Source organism: Delphinapterus leucas, chromosome 14 (genome assembly GCF_059928025.1).
Source record: "Delphinapterus leucas isolate spDelLeu-1000000601 "Yukka" chromosome 14, BTC_Dleu_Yukka2, whole genome shotgun sequence".
Lineage (NCBI taxonomy): Eukaryota > Metazoa > Chordata > Mammalia > Artiodactyla > Monodontidae > Delphinapterus > Delphinapterus leucas.
In genome coordinates, this window is record NC_143142.1 from 17549131 (window position 1) to 17565224 (window position 16094).

Below are 16094 nucleotides of genomic sequence, written 5' to 3' on the forward strand. Positions count from 1 at the left end.
TAGCCCACAGAACTGAAAATATTTACTAGCTGGCCTTTTGCAGAAAAAGTTTGCCAACCTATAATCTAGACCATCATTTTTCAAATTGGTGTTCCACGGAAAATGATTCCACAGGATAGTAACAGACATGTTCCATCATCTAAAACTTGGGCGAGAGTACTCCATGTTCAGATATGTTTGGGTCAAATCAGGTTAAACAAGCCCAAAGAGTTTGCTACCACAGGATCTGTCAGAGCTTTCAGCAGGAAGGTGCCCGGTGAATTACCAGGAAGGGGCAGACGGGCAGCTTTACCAAGCTGGTTTGACCACAACACTCCTTCTTTCCCAAATTATTATTATCTTGGGGATTAAGATGATCTCAGATTATCAAGCTATCTTATTAACAACTCTCCAAGTTACTGCTCCTTTCAACAGTTTAAGTATGTTCTGGACCCACTAACAAGCACAGCTCTTTACACTTGGCAGTTCTCAGACTTGCTGGTATGATTTCTATCAGGAAATATTTAGCTTCTTACGTACTTTACATCTCCAAACTGACTAAGTGAAGATAAATATCACATCCTCTCTGGTCCTCCGAACTCTAGTGTCTTAAACCCGTGTTCGCAACACTATTCCCTGAATCCTTTCACCCTGCCCTTTGCTGGGCCTCTTTCAGCTCTTAGGTTTCCTTTATCAATTAAAAGCTCAAAAGGAAAAATGGTCATATCTTGGCCCCTGGCAGAATAAAAGCAATTCATTTTGAATAGCTTCCCTCAAATCATGATGCAAAAACATTCAAGGGTACAGCCGGAAGATTAAGAACAGGGCAGTCACAGATGTGTCATTTTCATCAAGAACAACACTTCCTGTAAATTCTAACAAAGTGGGCAAGCCCGTACCTAATACCAGTAACAAGAGAAGAAAAGCAGGAGGAGCAGGCCTTCAGAAGCAAGCTGGCTCCTCAGGCGCAGTTTCTTACTCACCGCATTGCTAGGGAAAAGGCTGCTGTTAAAGTGCCTTTGGACAGACAAGGCCGGGGTCTCGCCAGGCCACGGGTTAACAATACCTGCAAAGAACACTGTAATTAGTCAGGGGGCGGCGCCAACTTTATATTCATGTGCACGTAAAAAATGTACAGTAAGTGCTTCAGATAAAAAACTGTATTGGAATGTTTCTAAAAAAATGAAAGAAAAGCAATGGGTATGTATGGAGGTTCACTGTACCACTCTCTCTCTCTAGTTTAAATATTACACTTGAGTTTTAAAAAATAATAGTTAAAAAAATTAGCAGCCGATTAGAAGAAGACCAGATTTAAAATCTCAATTATTTTAGAAGCAATTCAGAGTTATGGCATCAAGTAGACTCTTCCACTGAGATGAACTGTCGAGAATCCACCTTTGGTTGCCATAGCACCTCGCAGGGTTGTCGTGAGGAGAAAGTGAAACCCAACCAGGAAACAGCCCATCTCAGTGCCAGGTCAGAGGACGGCCTAGATCAACGTCACTTCTCAAACTCAAGAATTCCAAAGTATCAATACTTTTCAACAGTGATTAGTTACATTTCTGACAATTCCCTGGATGTATGAACTGGCACGATAACATGCAGTGTGGACGGAAGGCTGTTTGAGGACACAGATCTAGAAAGACGATTCCAGACACCAACCAAGAAGGAACCTGAGGGAATACATCCTGAGACCTCCTTCCTGAGTTTAAGTCTCAAATGACTGGATTATCCTCATAGTCAAAAATGTAGCACAGTGAAGGGGTTCCAGTCACTGTCCTCCCTTCACACAAATCGAGAGGGTCTCAAAGCCGGGGTCGGGGAGGGAGGAGAGGGCGCTTCCTGCAGAAAGCGCTTCTGTGAGGAGGGCAGCAGATAGGCCGAAACCAGAGGTAAAAACCCAAGTTCAGGTATGGAGAGTGAGTCCCACATTAGGGATGGGGTCACAGACCTGCAGCACAGAATAAAATCCATGCTGGTTGAGATGGCCCATTATATTTGCACAAATGTGGTTCATGGCTGGTCGAAGACTCTCACCTAAACGAAGAAAAAAGTCTGAGAAAAAAAATCTCTGGCCATAACGTGAACTGTTTACATGCCCTAGGCCCCAGGCCGTAAGGAAATGAGAGCTCCTCTGGCTTGCCTTCCTGCTCCCCTTGGGTCTGGCACCAGAGGACAGGGAGACGCCACATCTCCAGAATTCTCTCTCCTGCAAGGCCCGGTGGAAGCGTAACCTCTTAGGGGACGGGACCTCTGGTTTCCCAGAAGTATCATCCCCGGCCTCCAAGCTCCTGCAACACATTTTCTACTTCCCTCCGAAAGCCTGGCACTTTCTACCCCCGGTGGCTACCTCCTCTCCCCACTGGGATACAAGCCCCCTGGCAGGGCCAGAACGCACCGAGTTCTAAATACCCCCCCAGAGTCCAGGATCATGACTTAAATGAACCCTCCTTCCTGGCCTGGAGCCTCGGCACACAGTTTCCTTTGCTTCAGAGTCCTGCCCCACCTCTGTGCTCTGCAAACTCCACCTCCCCCTGCAGCTCTCAGCTCAAATGTCACTGCTTCGGGAAAGGCCGAGCCCCACACAAGGCAAGGCCTCCCTCCCCACTGCACTCTCGTTTCTCCTGGGCTCTTCCTTCCAAGCGCCCCTTGTCACACTGTTGTCGTGACCTACATACCCACGTATACTACTCAGATATTCATATATATACGACCTCTCTTCAGTCTGTCTCCTCCCCACCCCACCAGGCTCAGGTGCTGGGAGGAAGGGCGGGCACACAGAGTTCAGCACCTAAAGCCCCTGGAGGGCAGTGACCTCTCCCCTATCTCCAGTGCCTGCAGAGCGTCTGGCACAAAGCAGGCTACTGGGTGAACGGATAAATAAAGTGAATGTATGAAACATGTAAGGCCGAGTTCAGTGTTCAAGGAAGAAGGCAGCTTTACCATGCAATTTTATGGGCAAAATAGAATTATTTGCTGCCGAATATTCTCCAAATGAAATGATGAGGCTTAAGTGAATATTATCAATCTGAAGGCTGAAGTGCTGTGGGAGTTGTAACAAATGGGCTCAGAGGGATTGTGCCTTCAAACGTAAATTCCAAGAAGGGAGAGAGCTGAGCACATGATACTGAACTTATCCTAGATACCATAGTGCAACGTCTCCATGTGTGTGGTTCTAGGGCCTTCCCTGAGGCTTGTGGCAGCAAAAATACTTCTTGAAAAGGTCCCCGAACTCTCCATGGAAACGCTACTTAGGAAAGATTTTGAAGCAAGTCCCACAGACCTTTTCCCCGGAGAATTTTCCATGTTGAAGTGTCTGTAAAGGTGACAAGCATCGTGAGGTACAGTGTGATGAGTTTGGAGTCTTGTAAAATTTCAGGCTAAAAACAATAAAGAGAGTAAGATTAAGACACACACCCTCCAGTCCAAGAGAGTAGAGCAACCGTTTTACAGCTTTTCTGAATGCAAACCAATGAGTCAGGATTCTAAGTCTTTATTCTTTTTCTCTTGAGGAATGATCACTCTTAAGAGTTAAACAACAGGGATTTCAGCACACTAGTGCTTGACCATAGAACTGAAATACTCTTGGGAATGGAGAATTGAGAATTCTTAGAAAACAAGATGACCAGGGCTGGCCTGCTACATGTATGCATTCAGTATTTAACATATGTATGCATGTACACTGGAGCAACAGAGTATAAATGCAATTGAACATAACAAGGACTCTGGGCTCAGACTTTTGGCTTCACCACTTACTAGCTGTGTGATCTTGGGCAAGTTTCTTAACCTCTCTGTACTTCAGCTTCCTCCTCTGTTGACTAGGGACAGTAACACTGCTTCCTTCGTTTAGTTGTTGTGAGAAATAAATGGATTCATGAATATAAAGCGCTAAGAACAGTGCCTCCCACACAGAGAACACTATGTATTGATACTATTGGCTATTACTATAATGATGACTATAATTCTTGCTTGATGGTGGGTCAAGGCCAAGAGAGCCATTCACAAGTGCCTTGAGAGAGATGTCTGGGAATGGATCACTGGGTGCTCTGGGGACATCTGCTCCATTGCTCAGTTACTACCAGAGTCCTTGCCAAGCCTCTGACCCTGAAACTTCTCCCTCCCCACGTGCAAAGTGGAAACGGCTGCTGTTTGTACACACTCACACCCCTGCCCACCTTCCCATAACACAAGGGTGGGCACTGGACCAGGCAGGGCTGGTGGCAGTACCCCACCCATCTTGCCACTGTGACCAGTTCAGGGTTGAGACCAGGATCCCACTGGACCTTTATGAGTCCTCCCAGATTTCTGAATTGATGGGGGAAGCCTCCCTTTTGTCTTTGGTCAAGACAGAGTCAGGATGTGAGGCTAGAACTGCCAGCTGCCATGATTAGAGTGGGAGAAGACAAGGTGATTCCAAAAGGGAGCACACATGAAAGGAGGAAAGAGAGGGAAAATCCAGAAGCCCCCTGGCTCTAGTATGTATTACCAGCTGCACTCATGTTGGGTTTCTGCACTGTAACAAGGGGCCTGATTAGTATAATTATGCCAGCTACAAAGTATCCACTATATCAAAAGCACCGAAAGGAAGACAAGATTCCCTGCCGTCAACACTGTGGTAAGTGCAGGTCAATGTTCAAAATACCGTGCATGAAAGAAGCTCTCAAGTTGATAACAGCATCTAACTCACTCTCTCTGGGAACAGGGGCTCCAGTAATTCTTTACTAGACTCCAACTGATACATCACAAAGGTATAACCTATGAGGGAACCACGAGGACTCTGAAAATACATTCTACAGGCCTCAAGTGGGAGGGATAGATTTACAGTCTTGTTTTTATTTTTTACCTTGAGCTGCTCAAGAAACTCACAGCAATACCACATAACGTCTTTGATCTGTTTAATCCATAGGAGGGTGAGATCCTTGGAAAGAGCCAGGGACACGTACCATACCTACAAACAGGAAAAAGAGAAATGTAATGGGCAGTTACAGGGATCAAATGACACACATTCCAGCTACTGGAATGGGACCAATTAGCTAGGTCCAGAGCCAGATAAGGCAGGGGGATGAACACAAAAATAAGCAGCAAGGAGGACTTATTTTAACACTAAACCCAAAGGTAAAACTAGCCTGGTAAGTGGATTTACCATCCTGAGTATGAGGCAAGAGCAGCGCACAGCTTCTTGGATAATGCAAAGACTAAGGAATTCACCTGTACTTTGTTAATGTTTTCGATCCATTACTTACTTACACATGGGTGTGAACATGCAGAGTCACACACAACAGTCAGAACATTCAACAGGAATTTTCAGAGGTAAACAGGCCAGCTTGAGTGGTCGTGGGAGACTTTCTGGCTTCCGCCCCACTTACCTTGGGTTCATTCTCAACATCCATGCTGCTCAGGATGCAGCGACACAACTTCTCAAATCTCTGCAGAGAGGCAGAATGGGGGTTATAAATTCTCACAATGAATGGAGAAATCAGAAAGCAGCAAATGTTCCGTGGACCCCTGGCATGGATGTGCCGGCCTGACGCCAGATGACTCACATCGGGATCCTATTTAATTCCGACTTGTAGATGTGGAGACCGAGGATCAGAAAGCCTAAGGAAAGGCTCTCAAACTGGTGACCCACAGGCAGGATGAGCCCTACATGTGTTTTAGACTGGGGCTCCTTTTGAAAAACAAGATCAACCTGGCAAACTGGGCCTGGATTCCTGCAGACTAGCAGCTGTCTCCTAAATTGTGCTCAGCCATTTGCCATTTTGTAAGCACCACGGATGCTGACTTTTGCCTCAAAAACTGTCATATCATCACTTTCATCTTGAAATGCGAAAGCAAGAAAAGTGGTACACCCTGGCTGTACCAACCCTGGATCCACCCTTAAAAGAGGTGTGGCCCTGGCTGCTGCTCTACCAGACTGAGCTGTGGTTTCCTCCTCTGTAAACAGGCGTCACCTCCCTGCGCCTGCCTGTCCTCATCTGCGGGACTGCGTTTACTGCCAGCGTCCTCCTCTCTCTCTCCTGCTGGGCTACAGGCTCCTCAAGGGTAGAGACCTTGCCCACTTTGTTTCCTTCTGGGGCCCCGTACCCAGAAGAGGGTCTGGCACAATGTGAAGCTTAGCAGTAATGGATGCCTAACCCCCAGGAACACAGAGGCCCTCCTCAAGGGTCTCCATTAGTACTGTTACAGATGACTAGCTGCTCCCCTGGAATTTTACTTTCTAGGCTGATTTTTCTAATTCCACAGGTAAAACTAGCCTGTTTTGTTTGGTTTGCAGGATTTTAAGAGAAATTTCAAATTAGCGGCCAATTTTTACAAATTAGAAAACTGAGTGTCAAAGAGCTCTGGAGTGTCTTTAAAAAAATCAGAGTATCAGTCCCCCAGTGGCTGGAGCAGAGGAGCGGCCACCCCTTTGATGGCACACCACAGCCCACCTCTTCCTCCAATGTCCTCACCACCGCCTGTCAGTTACCATTTATTATGACTTGTACCATGTTATGTCTCACAAATCTGCTAACCTACGCATCTGAGGACAAGTGCCTGTAAGAGTCAATGTGAAAACAATCGTGATGATTCCCAGCACTGGGCATAATCCCTACGAAACAGGTTCCAAGAAAACAAAAGGGGCAGGATGTGGGGGTAACAGAACCTGTCTCACAGAGTTGCTGTCAGGACTAAATGAGTTAATATCTATCAAATACTTACAAAAAGATCTGACACATAAGCACGATGTGGGTTTGCTATTATTATTTTACCTCATCATCCTCTTTAATTCTGAACAAGAACAGCAGTTTCCTGGCAGTCTTAAAAATACAAAGTGCACTTCTTTTACTGGACCCAGAGTCATCTGCTTTAAAAAACTCATCAATCTCTCTCCTAGGGAGGGAAGGGTAAAAAAAGACGTTTTAAATTAGGAGTTCATAGCAGCTGGAAGGCTGTTCAAGAACTGTTAAGAGAAAAGCGATCGGTTTTTGTGGGGTTTTTTTGCTATGAATTGGAAACAAGAGAAAACGTGCTGAGGAGCTCCTGACACCCACCTGATTTCTCTTTGCAGTCGACGCCGACAGAGAAAACTCCGTACGTGGGCCTGAATCTCCACGGCTGCCCTCTCCCGCTCCTTCTGCACCAGCCTTTCCTCTCGAGCCTGACGGGCTCTATCAATGAACCAAGCTCTCGAGGTCTGAGAAACAGTGAACATGTTTGCAAACTTGCACAAACCCTGCAAAGAAAATGGCAAGTGGCTGATGTAGGTCATTATACTAAAAACACTCACGGAAAGGGGCTCAGGAGCAAAGGGCAGGAAGGGACTTGGGCAGCAGCAGAAAGCTACTCGGGACCCCCCCAGCTCCCTCCCAAATGGCTGATAGCTGTCCCCGCACAAGTCCCAGCTTCCTGTCGGCTCCTTTCATGCAACTCCTCAGACCAGCGATGCTTTTTCCTGTATTAAGTTATCACATTTTTTTTTTTTAATTTTATTTTTATTTTTATTTTTTTGCGGTACGCGGGCCTCTCACTGTTGTGGCCTCTCCCGTTGCGGAGCAACAGGCTCCGGACGCGCAGGCTCAGCGGCCACGGCTCACGGGCCCAGCCGCTCCGCGGCATGCGGGATCCTCCCGGACCGGGGCACGAACCCGTGTCCCCTGCATCGGCAGGCGGACTCTCAACCACTGCGCCACCAGGGAAGCCCAAGTTATCACATTTTTTTAAGAGAAACAACAGAGTGCCTGGCATAGGGTCTGGGCTCTGCAATGGTTTAATGAATAAACAAAGCATGAATCAATTCCAACCACAAAGCTCTAACTCAAACCAGGCATCCTCTAAGTCAAAGGTCCCTGGATATTTCACTGAGCAGTCAACTTTTATTTTGCCAAGTAAAGACTTGAGGGGAAAACATTAAACATAATTATTTACTGTCACCATTATTTTATTTATCCATTCACTCAACAAATATTTACTGATACCTACTTTGTGCCCAACACAAAAGAAGCCTTTCATTTTTTTTTAAAGGGCCATTTAAACACTAAAACAGCCAAAGGTACATGATTCCAGAATGCCAGACAATCCATTAAATCGAACATGTTTGGTTTTAGGCATAACTTATTCTGTTGTCCTCACCGTTCCCATCCTGCCAAGGGCTGAGGAAGACGTTAGAGTAGAAAGGCCCCCATCCACAGACTGGTATTTTTGGACTCTAAATTAGCCATTACATTTTAATCTAAATCATCAGTAACTGTCTTTTCCCAAAGGGATGGCTTTGGCTATCAGCCTAGAGCACATAGCACTGGTCCACAAAGCCTCCCACACTGAGATGATGTCTTTAGATGCTTGAAAACTTTGTCATTCTATCCAAAATATATAATCAGACCCGCTGACATGGGCACTGAAATGAAATACTCAGAAATCTAGACTTCTTGTAAACCATCTCTTTACCAGGTTACCTCACTCAAAGCAGTGTCCACGTGAAAACATCAAGGATAAGAAGGCTCCTCCCATGTCAACACGTCGGGGGACCTCTGTGGCCCCTGTTCGACATTGATTCACATCTGTTAAACAGTAAGGCTTTTCCTACACGTGGGTCTCTCATCAGTAATTCTCAAGACAAACGAACATGGAGACGGTCCTTCATGGGGTGTCGGGGGTGGGGGAGGAAGCAGAAGAAAGAGCCTCTTCCCAATAGTAAAACAGGAGGTTGCACACAAACTGTGACTAAGTACCTGTAAGACCATCTTGAAACTTTTACCTGATGATGGGAGGGAGCGTGAGAAGACAGGCAATAAAAAGGTACCAGTCTTCCAAACCATTCACTCTGTCCCAGAAGTGGAAGTCTGGAGCACTCACCTGAGGACCTGCTGGTGACGCAGAAATGTCAGGTAATCAGTCATTAGTGATTTTGCACAGGGCTCACAGCTGAGGACATCTTCTCACTTCAGAGGAGCTTGTGTTTTCTGGCAGAAGCAGAAGAAAAAAAATCCAGATTTAGGATTAGTTTTCTAGGTAGGCATCATATACCTTCCTCACTGAGAAAAAGTAATAAAGACAGTGCAAAAACATCTGTGTCCTCTCTAGTTAATGTTGGATCTAAATGGTAGACGTATCTCCCCAGTCCTCACAGTTGAAAGGGAACAGGTTGATAATAAGGCCAAAGAAGTTGCTGAATTAAAGCTGTAAATGTTTCGTGATGGCAACTAAGAATAACAGAGGGGATGACATGTTTAAAAGCCATTGCAAATTACGTTTGACATTTTCAGCAAGTTGGAAAAATATTTATGTCTAAGAAACGAAAAGGAGGCTGGCTGCGAACCAACACTGTTACAGAGTCCAAGGTCATACTGCTTGCCACACGACAGGCCAATAAATCGAGAGACGAGTTGATGGGGCAAGGAACAGCAATTTTATTTGGAAAGCCAGCAAACCGAGAAGATGGTGGACTCATGCCCCAAAGAACCATCTTGCCTGAATTAGAATTCAGGCTTCTTTTATACTAAAAGGGGAGGGAGGAAAGTCAAACATTTCCTGGTTTTGGTCAGCCTCCAGAGGGGACGTGTTAATTTCTTCCTCCCTGCAGTCATTCAGAGGTGGGCCTGGTCAGGATGTTTCCTGTGAGCTAAACAAAGGTATTTTAGCTTAATGCTCATTACCTGGGAGGCAGGGTTCCCAGAGGTGGGCCATTATGTATAATTTAAGCTTACAGGCAACATCCCTTTAGTGATTAAGTTGTAATAGAATACAAAGGGTTCTTCCCTATTACAACATGATCCCAATTGCGTAACGAAAGAGAAAAAATCACGTGCGCAGGTAGATACAAAACTGGGGGGAAAAACACATTAGGAATGGTTGTTTTAACTAATGAATATAACAAAAGAGAAGCAGACTCACAGATACAGAGAACAACTGGTTACCAGCAGGGCGAGGGAAGGAGGAAGGGGCAGTATAGGGGTAAGGGATTAAGAGGTACAAACTGTAAGGTATAAAATAAAGTACAAGGATCTTTTGTACAACATGGGGAATATAGCCAGTATTTTATAACTACAAATGGAGCAAAACCTTTAAAAATTGTGTATCACCATATTATACACCTGTAACATATATAATATTGTACATCTGTAACTTATATATAATATTGTACATCAACTATACTTCAATATTTAAAAAAAAGAGTGGTTGTTTTGAGATAGGGGAACTGTGGGAAATTTTGCTTCCCTAACTAGTCTGTTTTTCGAACTCTCCATAGAAGGCATGTGGTAGCGTGACATGGCACTGTGAGTCAGAGCTGGAGCCAGCCCCTAGCTCTGCCGTGTACCGCGGGGGGAGATATCTGGGAGTCGTTCTGTCTTGTCCGTTAATCAGCTTAGAGGCCGATCATGAGCACTGAATGAGATGATGACCTCAAGCACCTATAGAGGTGGCTGACGGGGCGCACAGTCAGTAAGTCTAATTGACGTATTATTTTTATAGACACAAAGATTTTCTTTTTTAAAACTCTTCAGCAGAGGCCCTCAACTGTACAGGCACTATGGTTCTCTGGGTAGGAAATAACAGTCACCCGTTAAGAGTTTTTTCTATCCCTGGGTGTACTAAGACTCACCAGTCCTGTCACTTGGGCTATGAGCCCTGGGCCCTGTTTATACTGGGTAACAGCTTCAAGGTCCTGAGAGCTACAAACAAGCTGGCCCAAGCCATGAGCACAATGGTATACTCTTTCCTTAACGTGGAGACAGTCCCTCTTGGGGGGCAGGGGGAGGAAGGGGAGGGAGCGGAAGGAGAAGAGAGCACTTTTTCCCAATAGAAGAACAGGAGGTTGCATGCCAACTGTGACTAAGTACCTCTAAGACTATGTCAAAACTTCACTTCTCCCAGCGGGCCCTGCAGGATAAGATCCCTTCCTTGAGATCATCATCCCCTTGGTAACGCTGTATGTTGGTTTCTGTTTACACCACATAATGGTCTATACTTTGCAGTTCTTCAAATTCTTTCTTATTCACCTCCTCTACCTGCATAACATCTATTACAGTTCATCAATCAAATAAAAACACATCAGAAGTATTTATTAAGTACTTACTCTGCTAAATGCCCTGGAGAATCAAAGAAAAGGCTGTGCGTAGAAAAGGCTGTGAGTAGCAGAGAAAGCCTTGGGTCAAAGTAGCCCTTGTTTCTTTCAAGTTCTGGTTCTACCTTATTTGGCCAAGTTACTTATCCTCTCTAGGCCTCAGTTTCCTTATCTGTAAATTGAGGATAATAATAGTACCTGCCTCCTAGAGTTGCTAAAAGGATTAAATGAAAATTTACCCTTCTTGTATCTCGATTTAGTCATCAGGATACTGTGATTACATTAAATGGGAAAATGTTAATAAGGAGTATCTGAAAGCAGATAGCAGGTAAGTGAGCTTTACCGTTCTGTCCCTAAGAAGTTTACAATCCGGTTAGGGAAACAAAAATGTTATAGGTGGAAAGATTAGGAAACAAGAGATTGTGGATAACCAAGATGGTCTGAAAAGCAAAAGGAAACATGTTAATTTGAGTACCCACTGCTTGTCAAGTCCTTTCTATGTGATCTCATCTAACAAGAAGAGCAACCCTATAAGATCATTTAATATCTCCCATAATCCCATTTAATATCTCCCATAATCCCCAAAGGGGCAGAGTCAAGATTTTAATACTGAGTCAGGACTCTACTTCTATAGTTCCATGAGACTGTTCAAAATCAATCTTTTCTGGATCAGGCCAACTTCATGGAGCACTATGAAAGAGCCTGACAGTCTAGAGAGTGTAGTCCAAAGGCGAAGCACCATATATAACTGCTGTCTGAGCCCAAGGCAATTTTCCGCCTATGGTGGGAATAGCTGGGCAGCTAGGTTGAATGACCTGGTTGAATGACCATTTGTTAGGGGTGGACCATGGATCAGACACTGTACAAATATTTAACCACCTCTGTCTTTTCAGCTCTATCAGGTCTCAACAGTCTAACTTTCTTAAGAATAAGCAACAGGTTTTGAAGGCTACAGCCTATGTAGGTGCATGCTTTCAAATCCCACCTTCACACAGAGAAAATGAAATGTAGAAAGGGACATGACTTGTCAGAGGTCACTAGGCTCCTGAATTTGAACCCACTTCTAACCCCAAAGCAATTATTTATTTTAAGTGCAACAGAGAAGACCCAGGGACGCCACTATTCACGGAAGGCAAAGAAAAATCGAGAATGCAAGGCTGCCCATGGGGCTAAAAGTCAAATTACTACCAAGCTTTCCTTTATTGGTATCATTAACACCAGCTGCTTCCATTAAGCGCTGAATGTCAGACATGGTTCTAAAAGTTTAATTACACAACACCCTTTTGTGACACGAGCTAATTACTCCATTTCACAGAGTTGGAAACTGGGCTCAGAGAGGAGACAGAATTCACCCAAGGTTACAGTGAGTAGGGTTCGAACTCCGGTTTGGGTGACTCCTGCGGCCCGGCGTCTTTCCCCGGCATCAATAATCACAATAACAAATCTTTTTCGTCCAGCGCTACTCCGCTTATAAAGGCCTATTGCCCCTTTTTATCTCATTGACCCCAGAGATAAAAAGGTCACGGAGAACCCCTCCCCCAGAGATAAAAAGGTCACGGAGAACCCCTCCCCACCCCCCACCGGAACCCGAAAGCCAGCCCCCAGCACCTGCCCCTCCGACTAGGAGAAGCAGGGACCCAGCCCCAAGGGCACCTCCCTCCAAGTCCCCGGCCCCACTACCCAGAGAACCCACAACCCTGTTGCCACTCGCTACCCGCAGGCCGTAGACCTTTATCCGCTCGAGGCCCCCGCGCTCGGGGTCGGGGCCGTAGTTTACCACCGCCTCAGCCCAAGACCCCCGAGCTCTGCCTGACCCGGGGCAGCAGCCGAGGCCCGACCGCCATCTTGCCCCGGGATGTTCACTCTGAGAGCTCCGCCGGGAAACAACTATCCAGTTCCGGTAAACGACAGTTCCGAAGAGCTTCTTCGTCCGGAAAGGAAAACCTCCCTGCACCTTGTCCTCCTCTATGGAAGCCGAAAAAGCGGAGCATTAGGAGCGGGATAAATGCCTGACCCAGCCGAGAAGAGATGCAACCCATTCCAACCAGGGAACTTTGAAGGAAAGCGGCCGATATCAAGGAGTACAACGGACCCTTTAGGAAGGTGTCCTCTGCGGGGCGGAAGTGGCGTGGCCGAGTGCGGAAATCCTCGCCCCGGCCCCGCCTCCGCCCTAGGCTCACGCGAGCTGGGTGTTTCCTGTCTTTCTTAGTCCGGGTTTGGAGACTCCGGCGTCCTCCGGCTTTTCATGGTAAGGAGGGCGTTGCCCGCGGACTGGGGGCTCTGGGCGGGCGAGAGAGCGGGACAGAGGTAGAATAAAGGGGGCAAGGACCGAGAGGAGGGGGTTTGATGAGGGGCTGTCGCGATAGGAGAGAGGCGGTTGGGGGAATGGATGGGGGGCGAGGCCGGGGGTGGGGGAAGGGCTCTGGACGGAGAAGTGTGCGTGTGTGTGTGTGTGTGTGTGTGTAGGTAGGTGTGTAGGGGACTGCTGTCCCTGGCTGTTGGGGGATCCGGGAAAGGGCATTTGGGCTCGTGGAGTATATGTGCATGGATGAGTGGGGGGGCAGTCTCTGAGACTTCAGCGCTGGTCGGAAATGAGAATTGGTGATTGTAAAGAGAACAAAGAGATGTCACTGAAGATAGACATCTGGAGTGGAAAATGAGGATTTGGGCAGGGCTGTGAAGGAGAATGGGTAATTTATGAGAGGGCGAAGTGGGATTCCTTGGAGCGGAGTGTTCGGGGTTTTTGGAAGTTATGCTAGAGTCGCTGGGTTTCGGTGAAGTGGGGACGAGGCTTACAAGTGCGTCTGAACACACGGGCCAGTGGAGCGGAGGAAAGAAACCGAGGGAGCCCGCCGGTGGGCGTGCGCTCGGTGCTGGGAACTCCGCGGAGGTATGATGCCAGGGTCCCGAGGTCAGGGTACCTTCGCCACGGAATCCAGCGCCTTAATTGGCGCCTGGGTACCTATCTAGTCACTTGCGTCGAGACCCGGGGTGGCCACAGCTAAGGAGCTGGGGATCCCTTACACTCTTCTAGCTGTAGGAAGTTTCTCTGTGCTTGGAATCCTTCAAGGGTCTGTTCTTGAATAGCCCTTTTTCCCTGGGTGGGAATGACCAAAGTTCAGCCCAGACCCTCTTTTTACTTGTTTGCCCCAAGTCTTTAACCTGGCAAGTGCAGTCTTTAGGGAACACCGGTCCCAAGGCCAATGTTGAAGAAAAAAAAGATTCAACCCGTATCTGACTTTGAACAGCTCCATTTTGTGCAAAGTAAGTTTCACTTGAGGGAGAGAAGTCATTAAAGCAGTGGTTCTCAAACGGTGGTCCCCAGACCAGCAGCATCACCTGGGAACTTGTTAGAAATGGCCAAGTTTTCTAGACCTACCAGACTACTGAGTCAGTCTCGGGGTGGGGACCAGCAATCTGTTTTAGCAAGCCCTGCAGGGGATGAGAGTGATGATTTCTTGATTTGGGCTCTGTAACGAGAGGTGCATGAGAGTGGGAGTCAGAGGATCCTAACAGTTCTGGTACTTACTTTTCTCCCCTTAAAAATGGGAGTGATGATAACGTTTTCCTCACTAGCCTGAAAGAAATAGGCCAATGGTTTGTGTGCACAACACAGGAAGAGAGAGTAATTCGACAAAACTCTTGGAAATATCAGTGGCTGTCCTGTAAGTTTTGGATGCAAAATAATGCTACAGTTATGTGGTTGGTTGAATTTCTTTTTTATTTTTTTCATAAATTTATTATTTATTTTTGGCTGCATTGGGTCTCCATTGCTGCGCGCAGGCTTTATCTAGTTGCGGCGAGCAGGGGCTACTCTTCGTTGTGGTGCGTGGTCTCTAGGCGCCCGGGCTTCAGTAGTTGCGGCACACAGGCTCAGTAGTTGTGGTGCACGGGCTTAGTTGCTCTGCGGCATGTGGGATCTTCTTGGACCAGGGCTCAAACCCGTTTCCCCTGCATTGGCAGGCGGATTCTTAACTACTGCGCCACCAGGGAAGTCCACTGGTTGAATTTAGTTTTGTTGAAATGGAACAGCAGACCTCTGAGTTGTAGAAGTGCCCTGATTTGGAGGGTAGGGGGAGTTTTATAATTAGCCTCAAGACAATGACTCTTAGCTAGTTAAAGAAACACCTGAGCTTTGTGGCTGCACATTAAAATCACCTGAAGAGCTTTTTAAACACTAGTTTGAGTTGCCGTGCCCTTCCCCAATTTGATTAATTGTTCTGGGTGAAGCCAAGGAATCACCACTTTTTAAGTGCACCCAGGTGATTCCAGTACAGCCAAGGCTGGGAAGCTCTGGCCTCAAGGACAACTTGAGCAAAAGGGAAACTACACTAAATACTTAAACATTTATTCCTTGAGGGTTATTCTGAAGATTATGGCTTTAACTTCATTTTACAAGTTAGGAAGCTGAGACTCGGTGAAGCCATTTGTCTGAACATCACACAGAACTGCAGGTTTAGGTTTGCTGAACTCTTATTCAGACTTTCTACACACATCTCCAACACACACACACACACACGCGCGCGCGCGAGACAGGTCTACAGAGAGAGATAGAGGAAACTTCGAAGGGTGAGGGATTTGGTGCCTTTTTTCCTGTTGTACTTGCCTGGGTCTCCTTTTGAGTCGGAGGTTTTACCCCTTAGGCTGATTTTTATTTTTTAAGCATGCATACAGTTGCTGCTTGTCTGTGTGCGGCCTGAAGCTGTGAAGCAGGGGCCTGCTTTTGTTTCCGATTTGGTTTGTTTTTCTGTGTGGTCAGAAATTCATAGGGCTTATAGAGCCAGAGGTTGGGGAGCTTCTCCAAGACCAGGAAGTTAAATGTAGGCTGATTGGAGTGGGGCGACACAGAACTTTTAGAACAGCGGGTTGAAATCTTGGCTGCACATTGGAATCACCTAGGGAGTTGGAATTCTAAAGTGCTATTGCCTAGCCACACCCCCAGACCAATTGCATCAGAATTTCCCTGAGTAAGGCCCAGGCATCAGGATTTTTTTTAAAGTGGAGAGCCACTGTTTAGAATCAGCTGCAGTATGCTCAGGAGAGGTGGGAAAGAGAAGCCTGGACTTACTGA

General features: G+C 46.5%; 2 protein-coding genes across 12 annotated transcripts in view; one reads left to right on the forward strand and one right to left on the reverse strand.

Moving 5' to 3' along the window:
• The window catches only part of UBE3B (ubiquitin protein ligase E3B), a 57592-nt gene extending 44695 nt beyond the window's left edge, over window positions 1-12897 (reverse strand). For 2 of the 5 annotated variants that reach the window (XM_089894585.1, XM_022550869.3), the window contains exons 1-9: window positions 12738-12897; window positions 8815-8921; window positions 7014-7195; window positions 6732-6852; window positions 5346-5405; window positions 4823-4927; window positions 3263-3359; window positions 1931-2016; window positions 963-1045 (exon numbers count right to left, since the gene is read on the reverse strand). In XM_089894585.1, coding sequence (XP_089750711.1) covers window positions 963-1045; window positions 1931-2016; window positions 3263-3359; window positions 4823-4927; window positions 5346-5405; window positions 6732-6852; window positions 7014-7174 — 713 coding nt within the window. In that variant the 5' untranslated portion in view covers window positions 7175-7195; window positions 8815-8921; window positions 12738-12897. Of the gene's footprint in view, window positions 1-962; window positions 1046-1930; window positions 2017-3262; window positions 3360-4822; window positions 4928-5345; window positions 5406-6731; window positions 6853-7013; window positions 7196-8814; window positions 8922-11035; window positions 11085-12737 lie in introns of all 5 variants that reach the window. The other 3 variants (XM_089894584.1, XM_089894583.1, XM_022550871.3) reach the window with 3 other exon arrangements.
• Window positions 12898-13156: 259 nt separating this feature from the next.
• KCTD10 (potassium channel tetramerization domain containing 10) overlaps window positions 13157-16094 on the forward strand; it is a 44684-nt gene continuing 41746 nt past the window's right edge. For all 7 annotated transcript variants that reach the window (XR_016387513.1, XR_016387516.1, XR_016387514.1 and 4 more), the window contains exon 1: window positions 13157-13271. Coding sequence is in view for 2 of the 7 variants with exons in the window: in XM_022550881.3 (XP_022406589.1) it covers window positions 13269-13271 (3 nt within the window). In the remaining 5 variants the exon portion in view is untranslated. The remainder of the gene's footprint in view (window positions 13272-16094) is intronic.